General features: G+C 44.9%; 1 protein-coding gene across 1 annotated transcript; it reads left to right on the top strand.

Annotated features, from left to right (window-relative positions):
* Positions 1-3,498: 3,498 nt before the first annotated feature.
* SLITRK5 (SLIT and NTRK like family member 5) lies at positions 3,499-9,085 on the top strand (the record flags this gene model as incomplete). The annotated part of the gene is made up of 2 exons (XM_084226277.1): positions 3,499-3,688; positions 6,204-9,085. The coding sequence occupies exon 2, from the start codon at positions 6,212-6,214 to the stop codon at positions 9,083-9,085; it is 2,874 nt and encodes a 957-aa protein (XP_084082403.1). The 5' UTR covers positions 3,499-3,688; positions 6,204-6,211.
* Between the last annotated feature and the right edge of the window lie 6,998 nt (positions 9,086-16,083).

Below are 16,083 nucleotides of genomic sequence, written 5' to 3'. Positions count from 1 at the left end.
TCATCCCCAGCAACATTGGTTGAACTTTTTGCTGATGCTTGCCCATAAGAAAGAACACAAATCTACATGATCACAAATCTCAGCTTTAGCTTTATTTCTCCCCCCATATTTGTAGGCATTATTTTCCAATACCAATATGGACCAGCAGATTCATAATAGATTGCATCCCTAGTATTCTTCCTACCCTTTGCTCAATGATTTTCATTCAAGTGGACACTATCTCATCTTCATCCTCAAATTTAACATTTTTATTGCACTATTGTTAACAGTCTTCACTCCTTGACATGTTTTAGTGCATTCCCATGAAATTATTTCAACACTTTCTTTGTCTTTCATAAAGAGTGTCTATCCTTCTGTTCCGATATATTTCATTCAACAAGTCTGGAACCTCCAAATTTCTGTTTTCCCATGTCTGATTCCACATGCTAGATCAACTGTTCCTGCCTATGTTATAAATTTAAGCACTATAGAAAGAGAGTAGACCTGAACACTTACAAGTTGTACATATAATGTATGTATACCTCATATGCTTTTGTTGAACTATCTTTAGTCTGGCTCCATCCTCACTCAGGTCCCTTTACTTGCATTCCATATGAGGATTATATTAATTATTTCCAACTTTCTTCCTGAGTATTTCAGTTTAAAGGAGTTTAGGATTTCCCAGTTTAATGAAAGGTAGATGAAAAATAAATTAGCAAGATGCAAAACTATTTTAAAAAATCACAGCTTTAGTAATATTTACAGTTTGATGTTTTTTCTTTGGTTTAAAATGACAGTTCTAGTTCAAATATTCAGATATAACTTTTCACTTCCAGAAATACTTTTGGACTAAGAATAAGACTGAATGGAACAACAGCATGATAGTTCTACACTAATAACTATTTAAATCTCCCACATGCTACTAAAACCATCTAGCAGTATAACAACTTGAAAGTAAGATTTGATTAAATCAGACTTTCTACTTATTATACTTTTTAATATCTCCCTAGTACAGGATCAGAAAAATTATTCTGAAATATATCTACAATGTTGACTTTAACATGATAGCTTTTAACATGATTTCAGAGTTATGAAATGTCAACTTCTCCAAAACAGCTTCAGGAAGGAGTTAAGCTCAGACTAGCTGACAAGGTTATATAAAATATCTTTCTCTGTTACAAATAAAAAAGTATTTATGTGTGTCTAATTTTCTGTGCCAGAGAGAAAAATAGCATAGAATCACAGGCAGATGCTATAAATATGACAGGCCTAAAAAATGCAAGCATATATGCATAGAACCCCATATATTCAAAATGCAGAATTATTAATTCAAAAGAAAGATATTTTTCAAAAATAGTGAAGCCATAAGAAACTCCTCTAAGACATATCCTGTAAGACTGATCTGTTCAGTACCTGTGATTTTTTTTGTTCTACCATCATAAATTCCATGTTGCATACTAGAAAAGCTTAAAAGAGCGTATGTAGGTGGGAAAAAAAATGTATGGGGTGTGGTTTGGGTATTTTTTCCTGACTGAAAGTAGCACCTTGGAACACAATCTAAAGCCATTCAAAACCTTCCACTGAATTAACTGGGTTTGCATCAAAACAGGAAAGTCAGTGATCCTTTAAGAATTTAAGTAAGTACTTTGTCCCACAGAGAAGATTTCCAAGAGCATATACAAGGCCAGGCAAATTACCTGGTTCATGTAAGAAATTTGTCTTCCATCCAAAAAACAGATCTTGCTTATTTCAGGCTTAGGGAAACAAGATTTGAGTCACACTCCTTTTATGTTTGCAGAAAAGATGAATATGCCTTTTAGGGAAAGCTAAGCATTACAAAATAGACTATTTTTTAGCAATAACTTTTGGGTTTAGCATGTTGGGATGTTAAGATATGAGTTAGCAGAGGTCTGCTGAAAATACAGACGTGCAGAAATGACATACCACAGACAAGAGTATTGTTCAATGCTTACACTAGAACAGGAAAAACAGAGGGACACACACATCTAGCATTACCTTTGAGTTAAAGCTGGATTCCAACCTCTGTGCTGTGCACATGGGGTGTACACCATGTGTTCCTGTCTGCATAACACCATTCGATTTACTACATTTATATACTATGTACTACTAGATTTACGTACTATAATATAGACAGCACAGAACAGCAATTAATACGCAAATGCGAACACGTGCACATCTTTGCACGTACGCAATTATACCGCCTTCTAGTTATTTTTTTTTTTAAGATCAGCCAAACACGCAATTTTGCCGAAAATAAAACCCTAAGTTTAATCGGAAAAAGACCCGCACCCAGAGCTACAGCCAGCCTTGGCACAGAAAAACCCTCTGTGGCCCGGCACGCACACCTAATAACGGCGGTTATCCCCCCGGGGACGAAGGGAACGCGCTCGCCGCGGCGTCGCCTCCTCCGTGCCCGCCGCGGCCGCTCCCGCCGCGCGGCCCGAGCCGGGGGCAGCGCCCGCGGCCGCCCCGCGCGGCCCATCCGCCGCCCTGCGCTGCCACCTGGCGGCGGCGGGAGGCACCGCACCGCACCGCGCCGCCCGGAGCGCCCGGGAGCGCGGCCGGCTCCGCGGGCCCCGGCGCTGCCGCGGGGAGCGGCCCGGCGGGCATGGGGGGTAGCCAGAGTCTCTTAGATGCCACTGTTGCATCCGTGCCCCGGCTCCGTCCGCGACCCGCCTCTGGGGTGGGCAGAGGAGAAAAGTGAAGCTGAACGGCTCCGACACACGCCCGCGTCCCCGATATCGGAGAATGCGCGTAGCGAAACCCGACACTTTGTTCCCCCGCGACCACCCAATTCCCCGCGGTCCCCGCGAACGCTGCGGAGCCCTCGCACAGCGAGCAGCGGCAGTGGCGACCGCCGCGCCATCGGCTCCCGCCGCCCCCCTCCCCGCGGCTCCGCTCCGCGCCGCCCGGCCGCGGCCAGCGAGCGCTGCGGGAGAGGACGGGACGGCCGCGGACCTCCGCCCGAGGGGAGCGGACAGCGGGAGCAGCGTCCAGAGCGGTGAAGGAGCGGGGGGAAAGTTGGCCCGTGCTGGCGAAAGTGCGAGCGCTGCCCCGGGGTGCGTGGGGCGGAGGAGTGCCGGGGCGGGCGCGCCGCGCTCGCATCGGCATGTGTGTGCCTGCGTGTGCCCGTGCGCTGGGTGCCAGTGCGGGCTGGCTGCGCGACGCCCCACGGGGCCGGCTGCCGCCGCCGCCGCGCCGTCACCCGGGGACACCCGCCCAGCAGCGCGGCCCTCGCCGCGGGCCCTGCACTCCCGCCTCCCTCCGCGCCCCCCCGCACCCGCTCGGCGCCGCCGCCCCGCCCTCGCTCCCCTCCCTCCGCCTCCCCGCTGCGCTCGGCGGCGCGGGCACAGCGCGGCGCTCCGCCGGCCGCCCCCGCCCCCGCCGCGCGGGCGCGCGCCGGAGCGCGCGTGCGCGCCGGGCGCGCCCCCGCGGCTCCCGGGGCGCGCGCGCGCGCTTGTGCGAGTGTGAGTGTGCGGCGCGTGTGGCCGCGTGTGCGCGCCCCTGAGCGCGCGCTGTGCCTCGGCGCCGCCTGCGTGCGGGGGGTGCCCGTGCGCGCTCCGCACCGAGCTCCCCGGCGCTGCCATCCTCGCCTCCGCCGCCCCGGCGGCTCCGCGCAGCGCCCGCGCAGCGGGTCGGCATCTTCATGGGCTGCCACCATGCTTGGGCCCTGGAGATTTCGGGCGAAGTAAGTACCGGGCTTGACTTTTCTCTCGCTCTCTTTCCCTCCTTTCTTCCTGCCTTCCTCGTCCCCGTCCCCCCACCCCCCCGCCCCTTCCCCGCCGGGTTTTTCCTTGCTGTTGCTTTCCACCCCCAGTTCCCCGCCGTTTGCCCCCCTTCCGCGATAGCCATTTCTCCCGACTCGGGGTGCTGCTCAGTTGGGTGGCAGTGTCCGGCTGGAGCTGCTCGCTCGCTGCTGCTGTCGGCGGTACTGAAAGCTGCTTCCAGCCGGATATGCAGTGCGGTAATCTAAGGGTTGAACTCTTCGGGGAAAAAAAAAAAATCCCCCCCACACACACACGCAAGAAAAATCCCGATGCAACCCCTTTCCTCTTCTCCCCTCCCCCCTGTCGCCCCCACCCCCTGCCCCCCCCCCCCCCTCAATCTGAACCTCTGTAGGGAGCTGGCGAACAGCAGCACACAGTCATCACAGAGGGGTTTCCAGGGCGGGATTGCAACCTTGCATATAGCCAGCTACAACTTTATTTTCTTTACCTCCCATCCCCCGCCTTTTTTTTTTTTTTTTTGTCAGAGAAAGGGGAAAGGGAGAGGGAGGGAAAATTGTATTTGCCTCTTTTGCTAACCATAATTGAATTAAAGTTGTAAAATGCCTGGGAGTTTAACACTGACCGGGCAGGTTTTCAATAGGTTGTCATTGTGGGTTTTTTTTTTTTTTCTTCTCCGAAGAACTGTTGGTTAATGGATGAATGGATCTGATCGAGCTGAGAAAAAATATGCTAGATACATGCCTTTGAGTAAGATTTCTGCTGCCTTTATGCAGTGAAGCCTTTTTGCTTTGAGTAATTCCAATCCAGTTGACGTCTGGTCAGAATTAGAGAGATTCACGGAGACTTCCGATTTCTTGCTGCATGATTGCTTTTGCTGCAAGTGCTAGTTTTGCAGCCTTGAACCTGATGCCACAGGAGATGTCTTGCAGTACTGAGACTTCTCGTTTTTTAGGATGCGTTCCTCCAAACCAGAGTTGTGTCATGAGGATTGGAGCTCTGAGGTGGACGATAGAAAATGCAAGCCTGGTCCAAGATCCCAGCATTTAAACCTGATGATTTATCAGTCTTCCCCTACCGACACACAAAATGCATTTATTTTCCCTATTCATATTGCTTTTAGACTAGCAGAAGTAGAAGAAAGCCACGAGGAGTCAGAAAGACAGCAAAAAAGGAAAGGATTTGTTTCTAGCTAGGTGGAATTTGGACATTAAATTACTGACGTAGGTCAATGGTAGGGTTTCCCTTCTACCCTCCATGGCTTTTAATCAGCCTGGGTGTCTTCTTCCCTAAAGGATGAAGAGCACTGACAGCCATCGCTGCTTATAATCAGTAACTCTGATGTTTGGAGTGTTGGCAATGAGATATTTTCATGAGACCTATTTAGATCTCTCCACTTCTACCAGGCTAGTTTTGCAGAACATTGGGAATAAGCGCTATGTCAGATATGGATGAGACTCCGAAGATGACCTGCATGTTTTACATTTTTCACAAATTTTGGGTGAGTGGTTAAAACATTTCTTTTGAGAGTATGTATGTGTGTGTGAGAGAGAGAGAACAGGAGATTTCTGCTTGAAATGAGCTCTGTTACATTGTGTATAACTTGGGAGGGGATCACATATCAATTAACATTACTTGCTTTTGTAAAGATGCACAATTTCCGTAATTGAAGAGAGCTGTTAAGTGCACTGAAGTAGGAGGTTAATGTATTTAATCTCATTACAGAAGAATTCCTGCACAAAAGTCATCTGGGGGTGCGCGCGTGTGTGCATGTGTGTGTGTGTGCGCGTGTGTGCATGTCTGTGTGGGTGGGTGTGTGCTTTGTAAATGTACAGCTAGGGAAAAAACCACCAGCATAAAAGAGTTTTAAAAAATGTGTGATGTGGAGAATGTGTCAGTATTCCCTCTGTTGAATTAAGATGCCATTTTCAGCACTGAGCATTTTTTCTTTGGATTCCTACCATGGTATTTCCATCACCAGTTTAAAATCAAGGTAAAAGGAGGGGAAGACCTTGGTGCACTGGTTCAGCAGGGAGGTTCTGAAGGGAAGGGGGAGCTGGGTAATAGGGGAGGTGGGAAACCTGGTAAAATGGTGTTTCTTTTCTCTTAAATTAGAAACGTGAAACTGAACTGACAGCCATTTTATGTATATTTATGGGGCTGGTTGTGAAAAGGAAATCCAAAGAAGCATTGAAATTCACCCCACACTAACAGACCAGAGCAATTCCTAGTGTGACCTCACCTTTTTAGACACCGCAGGCATTTGACTCACAAGGAGTTGCCTATCAACCCTTTAATCAAGGCATGTCATCCAGTTTCCAAAAGTGTGGGAATTAGAAGTGACAGGAGGGGGGTTTTTTGACTGGTGAACAGTCCATTCTCTACCCTACTGAAGACATATATAAACTTTGTTTCCATTTCAAATGTTATGGGGCTTCCCTATTATGCTACTTTTTTTTTTTCTCCTTATCCTTACAGGAAATAAAATGTATGCTTGCTGCTCTACAGTAACTTTGGAACAGGACCTCAACAAAAAAATGCATATCTGGATGCTGCAGACGATCGCATTTGCTTTAACATCTCTAGTCCTTTCCTGGGCAGAAAGCATCGAATATTATGGGGAAATCTGTGATAATGCGTGTCCTTGTGAGGAGAAGGACAGCATCTTAACAGTGAGCTGTGAAAACAGAGGGATCATCAGCCTTTTTGAGATCAGTCCACCAAGGTTCCCTGTTTACCACCTCTTGTTGTCTGGGAACCTTTTGAACAGGCTGTACCCAAACCAGTTTGTCAATTACACGGGGGCTTCGATTTTGCATCTGGGGAGCAATGACATACAAGACATCGAAACTGGGGCCTTTCATGGTCTGAGAGGTTTAAGGAGGCTACACTTGAACAATAATAAGTTGGAACTTTTACGGGATGACACTTTCCTTGGGCTAGAGAGTTTGGAATACCTACAGGTCGATTATAATTACATTAGCGTCATTGAACCCAACGCCTTCAGCAAGCTGCATCTGTTGCAGGTGCTGATTCTCAATGATAACCTCCTCTCCAGTTTGCCCAACAACCTTTTCCGTTTTGTGCCCTTAACTCACCTGGACCTGAGGGGTAACCGGCTGAAGCTGCTGCCCTATGTGGGCCTCCTGCAGCACATGGATAAAGTGGTGGAGCTGCAGCTGGAGGAAAACCCCTGGAATTGCTCTTGTGAGTTGATTGCTCTAAAGGATTGGCTGGACAGTATCTCATACTCGGCGCTGGTGGGAGATGTGGTTTGCGAGACCCCTTTCCGCTTACATGGTCGAGACTTGGATGAAGTCTCTAAGCAGGAGCTTTGCCCCAGGAGGCTCATCTCTGATTATGAAATGAGACCTCAAACACCATTGAGCACTACAGGGTATTTCCACACTACCCCGGCCTCAGTCAACTCTGTGGCCACTTCTTCTTCAGCTGTTTACAAATCTCCCTTGAAGCCCCCCAAAGGGACCCGCCAACCCAACAAGACAAGGGTGCGCCCCACCTCTCGCCTGCCCTCAAAAGACCTGGGATACAGCAACTATGGCCCCAGCATTGCCTACCAGACCAAATCCCCGGTGCCTTTGGAGTGCCCCACTGCCTGCACTTGCAACTTGCAGATTTCTGACCTGGGCCTCAATGTCAATTGTCAGGAGAGGAAGATTGAGAGCATTTCTGAACTGCAGCCCAAACCCTATAATCCCAAGAAGATGTATTTGACGGAAAACTACATTGCGCTGGTACGCAGGGCAGATTTTGTGGATGCCACTGGGCTGGATTTGCTGCATCTGGGCAATAATCGGATCTCGGTCATTCAGGACCGGGCCTTTGGGGATTTAACTAATTTGCGAAGGCTGTACCTGAATGGGAACCGGATCGAGCGGCTGAGCCCAGAGCTGTTCTATGGGCTGCAAAGCCTGCAGTACCTCTTCCTGCAGTACAACGTCATTCGGGAGATAGAGGCAGGCACCTTTGAATCTGTCCCCAACCTTCAGCTCTTGTTTTTGAACAACAATCTGCTGAGGTCTTTGCCAGGGAACATTTTTTCTGGTCTGTCTCTCTACAGGCTGAGCCTGCGGAGCAACCACTTCTCCTACCTGCCGGTGAGCGGGGTGCTGGACCAGCTGAAATCCCTGCTGCAGATCGACCTGCACGAGAACCCCTGGGACTGCACCTGCGACGTGGTGGGCATGAAGCTGTGGCTGGAACAGCTCAACACCGGCGTCCTGGTGGACCAGGTTATCTGCGAGTCCCCTAAGAAGTTTGCCCAGAGCGACATGCGGGCCGTGCGGGCGGAGCTGCTGTGCCCCGACTACTCGGACATCGTCGTCTCCACGCCCACGCCGTCCCCGGGCCAGCTGCCGGCCAGGACCACCCCCTCCTCCTCCACCGTGCGCCTCAATGGCACGGCGGCGGCGGCGGGCGGCTCCGCGCCCGCGGGCGGCGCCGGCGGCGGCAGCTCCTCGGTGCCGCTCTCGGTGCTGATCCTCAGCCTGCTGCTCGTCTTCATCATGTCCGTCTTCGTGGCGGCGGGGCTCTTCGTCCTGGTGATGAAGCGGCGCAAGAAGGGCCAGGGCGACCACGCCAGCGCCAACAACTCCGACGTGAGCTCCTTCAACATGCAGTACAGCGTCTACAGCGGCGGCGGCCACCACCACCACCCCCATCTCCAGCAGCACCCGCCCCACCGCGGCGGCGGCGGCGGCGGTGGCGGCGGGGGCGCGGCGCTGCCCAAGGTGAAGACCCCCGCCGGCCACGTCTACGAGTACATCCCGCACCCCCTGGGCCACATGTGCAAGAACCCCATCTACCGCTCCCGGGAAGGCAACTCGGGCGAGGATTACAAAGACCTTCACGAGCTCAAGGTCACCTACAGCAGCCACCCCCTGCCACCCGGGGGGGGCGCGCCGCCGCCCCCGCCGCCTCCGGCGCCCGGCGGGGAGGATGCGCCGGCGCGCAGCCCCGCGTACAGCGTGAGCACCATCGAGCCGCGGGAGGAGCTGCTCTCGCCGGTGCAAGACGCCGATCGCTTTTACAGGGGCATTTTGGAGCCCGACAAACACTCCCCCTCCACGCTGGGTACACCCGGCTCCACCCTCCCCGACTACCCCAAGCTCCCCGCCGCCTACACGTACTCCCCCAACTATGACCTTAGGCGTGCCCACCAGTACTTGCACCCGGGGCCGGGGGACGCCAGGCTCCGGGAGACGGTGCTCTACAGCCCCCCGAGTACTGTCTATGTAGAGCCCAACAGGAACGAGTATCTGGAGCTAAAAGCAAAACTAAACGCAGAGCCGGACTACCTCGAAGTGCTGGAAAAACAGACCACATTCAGCCAGTTCTGAGAAACAGCCCCCCGCCCCCCGTCCCCTCGCCAGTCTCAGCAGCTCCTTCTCTAGAGTATTTGTATTTAACAACCACACGCAAAACAAAGAAACGTAAATGCTGACCTCCCTACACACACACACCTCGCCCCCCTCCTCTTTTTCCCCCTCTAATTCATTTTATTGTAGGGTGAAGTGCCTTGGCACAGGACTTTTCAGCTTCGGGGAATGATTCTGAAAGGGTGTGCTGTTCACTTTGGTTTGGTTTTGGGTTTTTTTTCCTCTGTTACTGCATTTGGAAGTCGGAAACCACCTATTGTGTAAAATGGGCACAACACTGCCATTGTGCGGGTGTCCATGGGCGTTTGGGGAAGGTGGCAGGAGGTTTCATGGTTTCTTGTCAGGTCACATTCAGGTCGTGCTTTTTTTTTTCTTTTTTTCTTTTCTTGCTTTTCTTCCTTTTTTTTTTTTTCCTTTTACAGGCATTCTTTATTTTAGTTTTCTCTCTGGTTAAAGAGTACAGCGCACATTTTCCCCTTTTAGCCATGGGTGAGTCTAAATGGCTTTTATGGAGAGATTAGCACACCCCGACTTTAATACAAGGTTTCCTTTTTTTAAGGATGTGTTTGTATACTTTCTGGACTTTTGAATTAAAAAAAATATATATTATGATCTTTAAAGGGATCACTGTAGATGTGGACAAATCATTTAAGAGTGCAGAGATATATGATCCATAACTGGTTAGTGAAAATAACTTATTGATGAAATATAAAAAAAATATTTTATTGTAGCACCTATTTTTATATGCACATTAGCATTTCTCTTTCCTTCACTATTTTAGGGCCTAATCTTGCAAATTTTTAACTCACTTGAGTATCTCGATTTGTGAAAGAAGTCCCAGCTTAGGCCTTCATCCTGCAGGCACTTAAGCACATGTACAACTTTACCAATGCGTGTAGTTCTGGAGACTCACTCATTGGGCAAAGTTTGTCAAAAGCCCAAAAAAAATTAGGAAAGAGGATGCAGAATTCTTCTTACAAGTAAAAATATTAAATATTGGAATGTTTGAGTGGTTTTTTTTTTTGGTTTTTTGGGTTTTTTTTAGGATGGGGTCCAAAGGTTGTGGATTGCTTTAAAGTATTGCACTACAGTGAGAGCTTTTTTCCCAAATCTGGTATAGTATCAGAAAGACCTTTTAAATCTCTATAGACAATGCCAGTTATGACCAAATCTTAGCAGACAATCGGAGACATAAAATCTGATCACAATAGGAAAAAAAATCATGTTTCTCTATTGAAAAAATGTGTCTTTTAGCAACCTCCTGCTCAGGAGTCTGGTTGGGCAAACTAGTGAGGGACATGTAGAAGGCATTCATTTTATCAGTAAAAAAAGGTTCATTTTTGATTTGTCGGTTTCATTTTTTTCTTTTTTTAAAAAGGTTTTGTATTAGTTAACCAAAATATAATGATTTTGCAACTGTTGTAGCCAGTTTATGATTGTTTAGTAAAGTACAATTGCACTTGTACAGATCCACATGTTTACTGGCATCCTGAAAGACCAAATGATGGACTGTACACATCTCTATAAAATGTCTTTACCCCTTTGGGCAGCAGGCAATGGCAAGGATATTCATAAACACAGCATCACTGTAAGATGGGACAACTGATGTCTCATATGTATCCCAGCACATGTGATTTTTTAATAGTTTCTGAATAAACACTTGGCAAATATTTCAAATGTAAGATCCTGAAGTAATGAGTATCTGAACTTTAAAATTTTTGGCCAAAACAATCTGTTTGTACATTGGATTCTCTTTCCTAGCAGTTAAGGCTCATCAAAAAGATCTAACGTTTCTAGGCAAAACATAACCTGTTCTCTGTTTTCAAAACATGACATGTGGTAATTACCAGCATATATGACATGGGTCAGAAAGCAACACAGGGGTATATGTTTCAACAACATATTGAACAGGATAGTTTTATATTTGTATTTTCTTTCCTTACTGAGGTGTTCTTTAATATATGGAACAGGGTAAGTGATATTTCACATGTGTTTTCTTCCTTCATTAGGTTATTATATTTAATATTGTTTCCAGAGTTGCTCACTAGTACATCTTTTATTGCAAAAGGGCTCTGTTCTATTCTGAATTTCCTACCCATGTACAATCTGTCACTTTCTACAAAAACAAAGCTGTATAACTGGTCTGTTGGAATTCAAGAAAAATGTTTTCTTGGCGTGTGTTCTTCCCTCTATGCCACCCACACTGAGCAAAAGCAAAAAAAAAAAAATCAAAAAACAAGCATGACTGTATTTAGCTTGGACAGTTTAGTAAGTGGAGTGTTACTTCAGTTTGAAATGCAGAGTTGAGGAGTGTTCTTTTGTCACAAGAGACATAACAAATGGCTATTCTGTTCACTGCTCTCCATCTCCCGCAGACTTCCCATTGACACCAGTGAGAGATGTGTGTGTGGCTGCCTGAGGTGCAGTTTTGGAGCCCTAACTTTGAATTGCTGTCTTTATAACTGTTGCTGAAACCAGTGGCCTGGTTCTTCTTCCATTTAAGCTCAGTAGAGGCATGCTGTTGTTAAATGGGTATAAGTAAGAAAATTTTCAGCCTCACTGACTTTGCCAGAGAAAGGCTAGCTCAGAGAGGATTGAAGGAGAAGCTCCTGCAAACTTTGTGTCTGTTCATGTGTATATATATCTTTCCTGTGTGGTTCTAAACTCATGTTGATGAGTTTGCATAGGTGTCAGTACAAGCATAGGATGAGGTCCTTAGTGTGAAAGGTACATTTTGCATGGCATTCTGCCACAAAGAGGCAGCATCCGCAAATGAGTAAATGAGCAGGAATTGCTTGGATTTGTAAGAAATAGCTGAAAGAAATCCCTTGACATTCTGTTTATGTTTGCATTCTGACACTGCCATTTCTGAGGTCGGTAGTACTGCTGCTTCCATGTGTTCTACATACATTTAATAACTGCTAATGAGGGATTTTTCTAATGGTCTACACTACAACCAGAACAATTAATTTAAATCTTTTTGACAACTCACCTTCAGTAGAAAAAAACATGTTATCGCTTGCATTACTGGAGAAGAAGATTAAATTACATCAATTACCTACAGAAAGTGCTTCCTAAAGATAAATCCTTGAAAAATAGTACAGAATGAAAAAGAATATTCTTTATAGTCAGTAATCATCCTGAGACATATCTGAAAGGGCAGTGTGTGAATGAGGACTTCAATGGAAGTAGGAGTTCCCACTCAATGGCTAAAATGATATATCATCTGTGGATAATTATTGTAAGAAAAAGTAGATGGGAATAGAAATTGGCAAAGGGAGATGTGCCTCTGATTCAAAAAGAGGATAAGAGATAAAATAATTTGTTTGAAGAAAAATCCACCCTATTTTGAGAATTCTGAATATTATTTTAGGTTGCTTATCAGACTGGTTTAGGTCGGTTATTAAAGTGATATTCCCCTCTTCTTTTTTTTTTGTGTGTGTTTTTACAAGTAATATTGAACTTACTGAATCACTCATGTGCTCTCACATTTTACTTCAAAAGTTCATAAGTGCGTGAAATTCTGTGATGAACAAAAAAAAACAAGTGGAAGAGAATCCTGGTTTCTCAATGTAATTACTGGAAACAAAACATGAGTGAGACCTTCCCTTCCCTTCCCTTCCCTTCCCTTCCCTTCCCTTCCCTTCCCTTCCCTTCCCTTCCCTTCCCTTCCCTTCCCTTCCCTTCCCTTCCCTTCCCTTCCCTTCCCTTCCCTTCCCTTCCCTTCCCTTCCCTTCCCTTCCCTTCCCTTCCCTTCCCTTCCCTTCCCTTCCCTTCCCTTCCCTTCCCTTCCCTTCCCTTCCCTTCCCTTCCCTTCCCTTCCCTTCCCTTCCCTTCCCTTCCCTTCCCTTCCCTTCCCTTCCCTTCCCTTCCCTTCCCTTCTTTCATATTTTACTCTCATCTTTAACAAAATGAGCTGAATTTCAAGTGGTTAATCCCAGAAGATATAGCCTGGAATTTCTAGAAATTCCTACACACTGTTTGAAACACCAGATGTTATGTCAGTCCTCTCATCAGTTAAAAGTCTGACAAAAATGCAGCTTCCACTTCAGTAGTTCTAGAGCCCACATTCTCACACCTTTATTTTTAATACATATATCTTTACCATCCAGTATTTTAATGGTCACTTAAGGTTGGGAAAACATCTTCAGTTGATTCTGCATGCTGTAATATTTAATTTCTTAATGTTTTCCAATGTTTTAACTTTTTTATAAAGCTCTAGGTATTTCTTAGAGGAATTCAGATACAGTGGTACCTTTTCTCATATCACATAATATTTAGTTATTAAAGTAATTTTTAAAACGGTTAAAGAGCATAAAAATGAGCTTATGACCTGTGGTAAACACAATGTAGAAGATATATCTGGAAAGGCAAGAATAGCTAATTGTAGTTGTTAGAAAAAATGAAGGCAAGATCCTGGTTTTGTAGGTTGTTTAGGTCTCTGTTTGGCTGGAGCTAAAATGTCTGACCAGCATGTTGTTTCTTACAGAAACTTAAGAGTCTGTTTAATGCATATGGTTCCCTCTCAGGGGGCCAAGTCCATTAAGGCACTACATCCTGAAGGACAGGGTAAACAAGAACTCCTTCATTTTTAGAGGGCAGGTTCTTTATATTGCTCAGTGTCTCCAGGGAACCTGAATAGCCTTTCATTAGGTTACAGAGTGGCATACTGAATTACAGCGTCTCCAAACCAGAGAAGGAGGCTGAAATCTTTTGCTGTCTTATGCAGAACTGAGAATGCTATTGGCACTACTGGCATTAAACAAGAGAAATGGGGAGAGAAGAGGAAGTGAATGGCAGACACAATGCCATAGCTGTCAGCCTTCAAACAGTCGTCACATTTCTATTGATTATTTGATTGCAGGGAACTTGCACCTCTATTCTGCAGCATCCACTTACCCTGGAAAATGCAGGACCTCAAGCTAAGGAATGACAAGAGGATGGAGGAGTAGATGAGTGAGGCGTTTCTGTGAGAGAACTGGGCAGGATAGCAGCCATCTGAATGGGGCAGCCACGCTATTTGTTTTTCCCAACCCTTCCAAGAAGCTTTGCAATGTCTTTTGCTGAAAAGAGAGCGCACAGATCTCCTTACAGTCCAGCAATACTGTCTTACATATTTGTGGTTTTTTCCGTTTATGTATAAATAGTATATAATATTACAAGTTTTTGCAATTTATTTTTTTTTCTGTTCATTATTCAGCTACATTTTAGAATTTCTAGCAGTATGATGATACTCCAGAAATGCTAAGCACTGTTACATTTTAGAATAATTGTTTATTCTTAAAACACTGAGCAGAACAGAGGTGGGGCAGAAAAAAAAGCATATTTAGGTCCTAGGAACAAGAGGCATCTAGTTAATTGAATATACAAAGAAATAAAGTGTAATGAAGTTTGTAATTAAATGGTTATCAAATTAACTATTTAACTTACAGCTAATGGGCCACATTTTGCTTCTAGTTGTGTAAATGCACGACTGGATTCCATTGACTTGAGGAACTAGCAAAATATTTACCTTGCTCTTTTAAGTCTGGCTTTTTGTCATTGAAATAAGCCATTCTCTTAGTATTTTTGTTTTATACAGTAAAAATTTGAATACAGTAATTACAAACATTAGTAGTTCTGCTATTTATCTCCAAAATGAATCACATCTATTTCCAGTCTGCTGATGAATTAACTGAACACTGATGTGTTCAGTAGTACGGCACTGTAAAGTTTATCTTGGACTCATATTGTCCTGATTATATGGGAAGGACAGTTTACATCCACAGATATACATGTGGCTCTTCAGAATGATGAGCCATATGAACAGACAGTATACCTCTATTTAATTCTGTCCTGAAACCTGGAGTTAGATTAAATGCCTATTGCTAAAAATTGTTCCCTTTGTGGTGTTTTTGCCATGGAAGATGCAACTACTTCTGCTGCAATTTTGCAGGCTTATATTTACAGTATTTTTAAATTTTGCAGAAGACTTTAGACCATGTCAAACCTAAATGATTTTTTTGCCTGGCTGGACACAAGGATGCTATTTGTGTATCATGACACGGTTCTGGGTGATCTTCCAAAAAATGTCCAGACTGGGATAAGATAAAAGGTTGAAATACTAATTGTGTAATTCAATATTTAATGTAATAAATTTTTCTTTCTCATGATTTCAACAGTATATCTGATTTTGAGAACACTAGATCGTTAACTCATTTGGTATTTTGGACCATTTCTGTGACAAAAAGTTTATGTTTATATTTGAGAAAGGGGGAAAAGTATGAGATTGCTTTTGTCAGACGTCATATCAACTTTATTCAAAAATGCTTAGAGCAAAAGCACTGAGCTAAATTCTTCAAACTTGAAAGGTAAAAAACTAGTCTGATTTATGAATTTCTGAAAACAGTGTTTAATTGCCAACTAGATTTTTATTTTAAATATCTGTATTTTTTTACCATCTGTATTTTAAAAAACAAACATACATGTGTGTATATAAATATATATGAAAGTGTATGTGTACATATATATAAGTATGCATATATACATATATATGTACATCTACTCTTATATCTACTTTTATTTCTTTAATTAAAATTGTCTTTTCTGTGATGTAAGAATATTTCCATGTAAGTTGTGAGAGCTTTTAGGCTTGGAATGAAAGAAAAGTTCTTCATATAGCATATATAGGAGATAAATGCTATATCCACGTAATCACCAGAAAATCAGTCCAGTCATGCAATGCTTCAACTTTTCTAATATAGTAATATAAATTTTGGGTTGGAGTTCCTAAGAACAAAAGTTTGGGCTCAAATCCAGTTTTCAAGTGGCTGAATATGGATTGAGGGACATTAATATTCCAGTATTTTAAGCCTCTACCTTTTACATTTGGCATAATATCACATGGCAGAACTGGCTTGAAATTGACTTTCTGTAACTTTACTGCTGTAGCTATTAATTTGTCCAGTCAAATGGATAAA

This window comes from Fringilla coelebs (genome assembly GCF_963513975.1).
Source record: "Fringilla coelebs genome assembly, chromosome: 2".
Classification (NCBI taxonomy): domain Eukaryota; kingdom Metazoa; phylum Chordata; class Aves; order Passeriformes; family Fringillidae; genus Fringilla; species Fringilla coelebs.
This window is presented reverse-complemented; position numbering and strand designations above follow the sequence as displayed.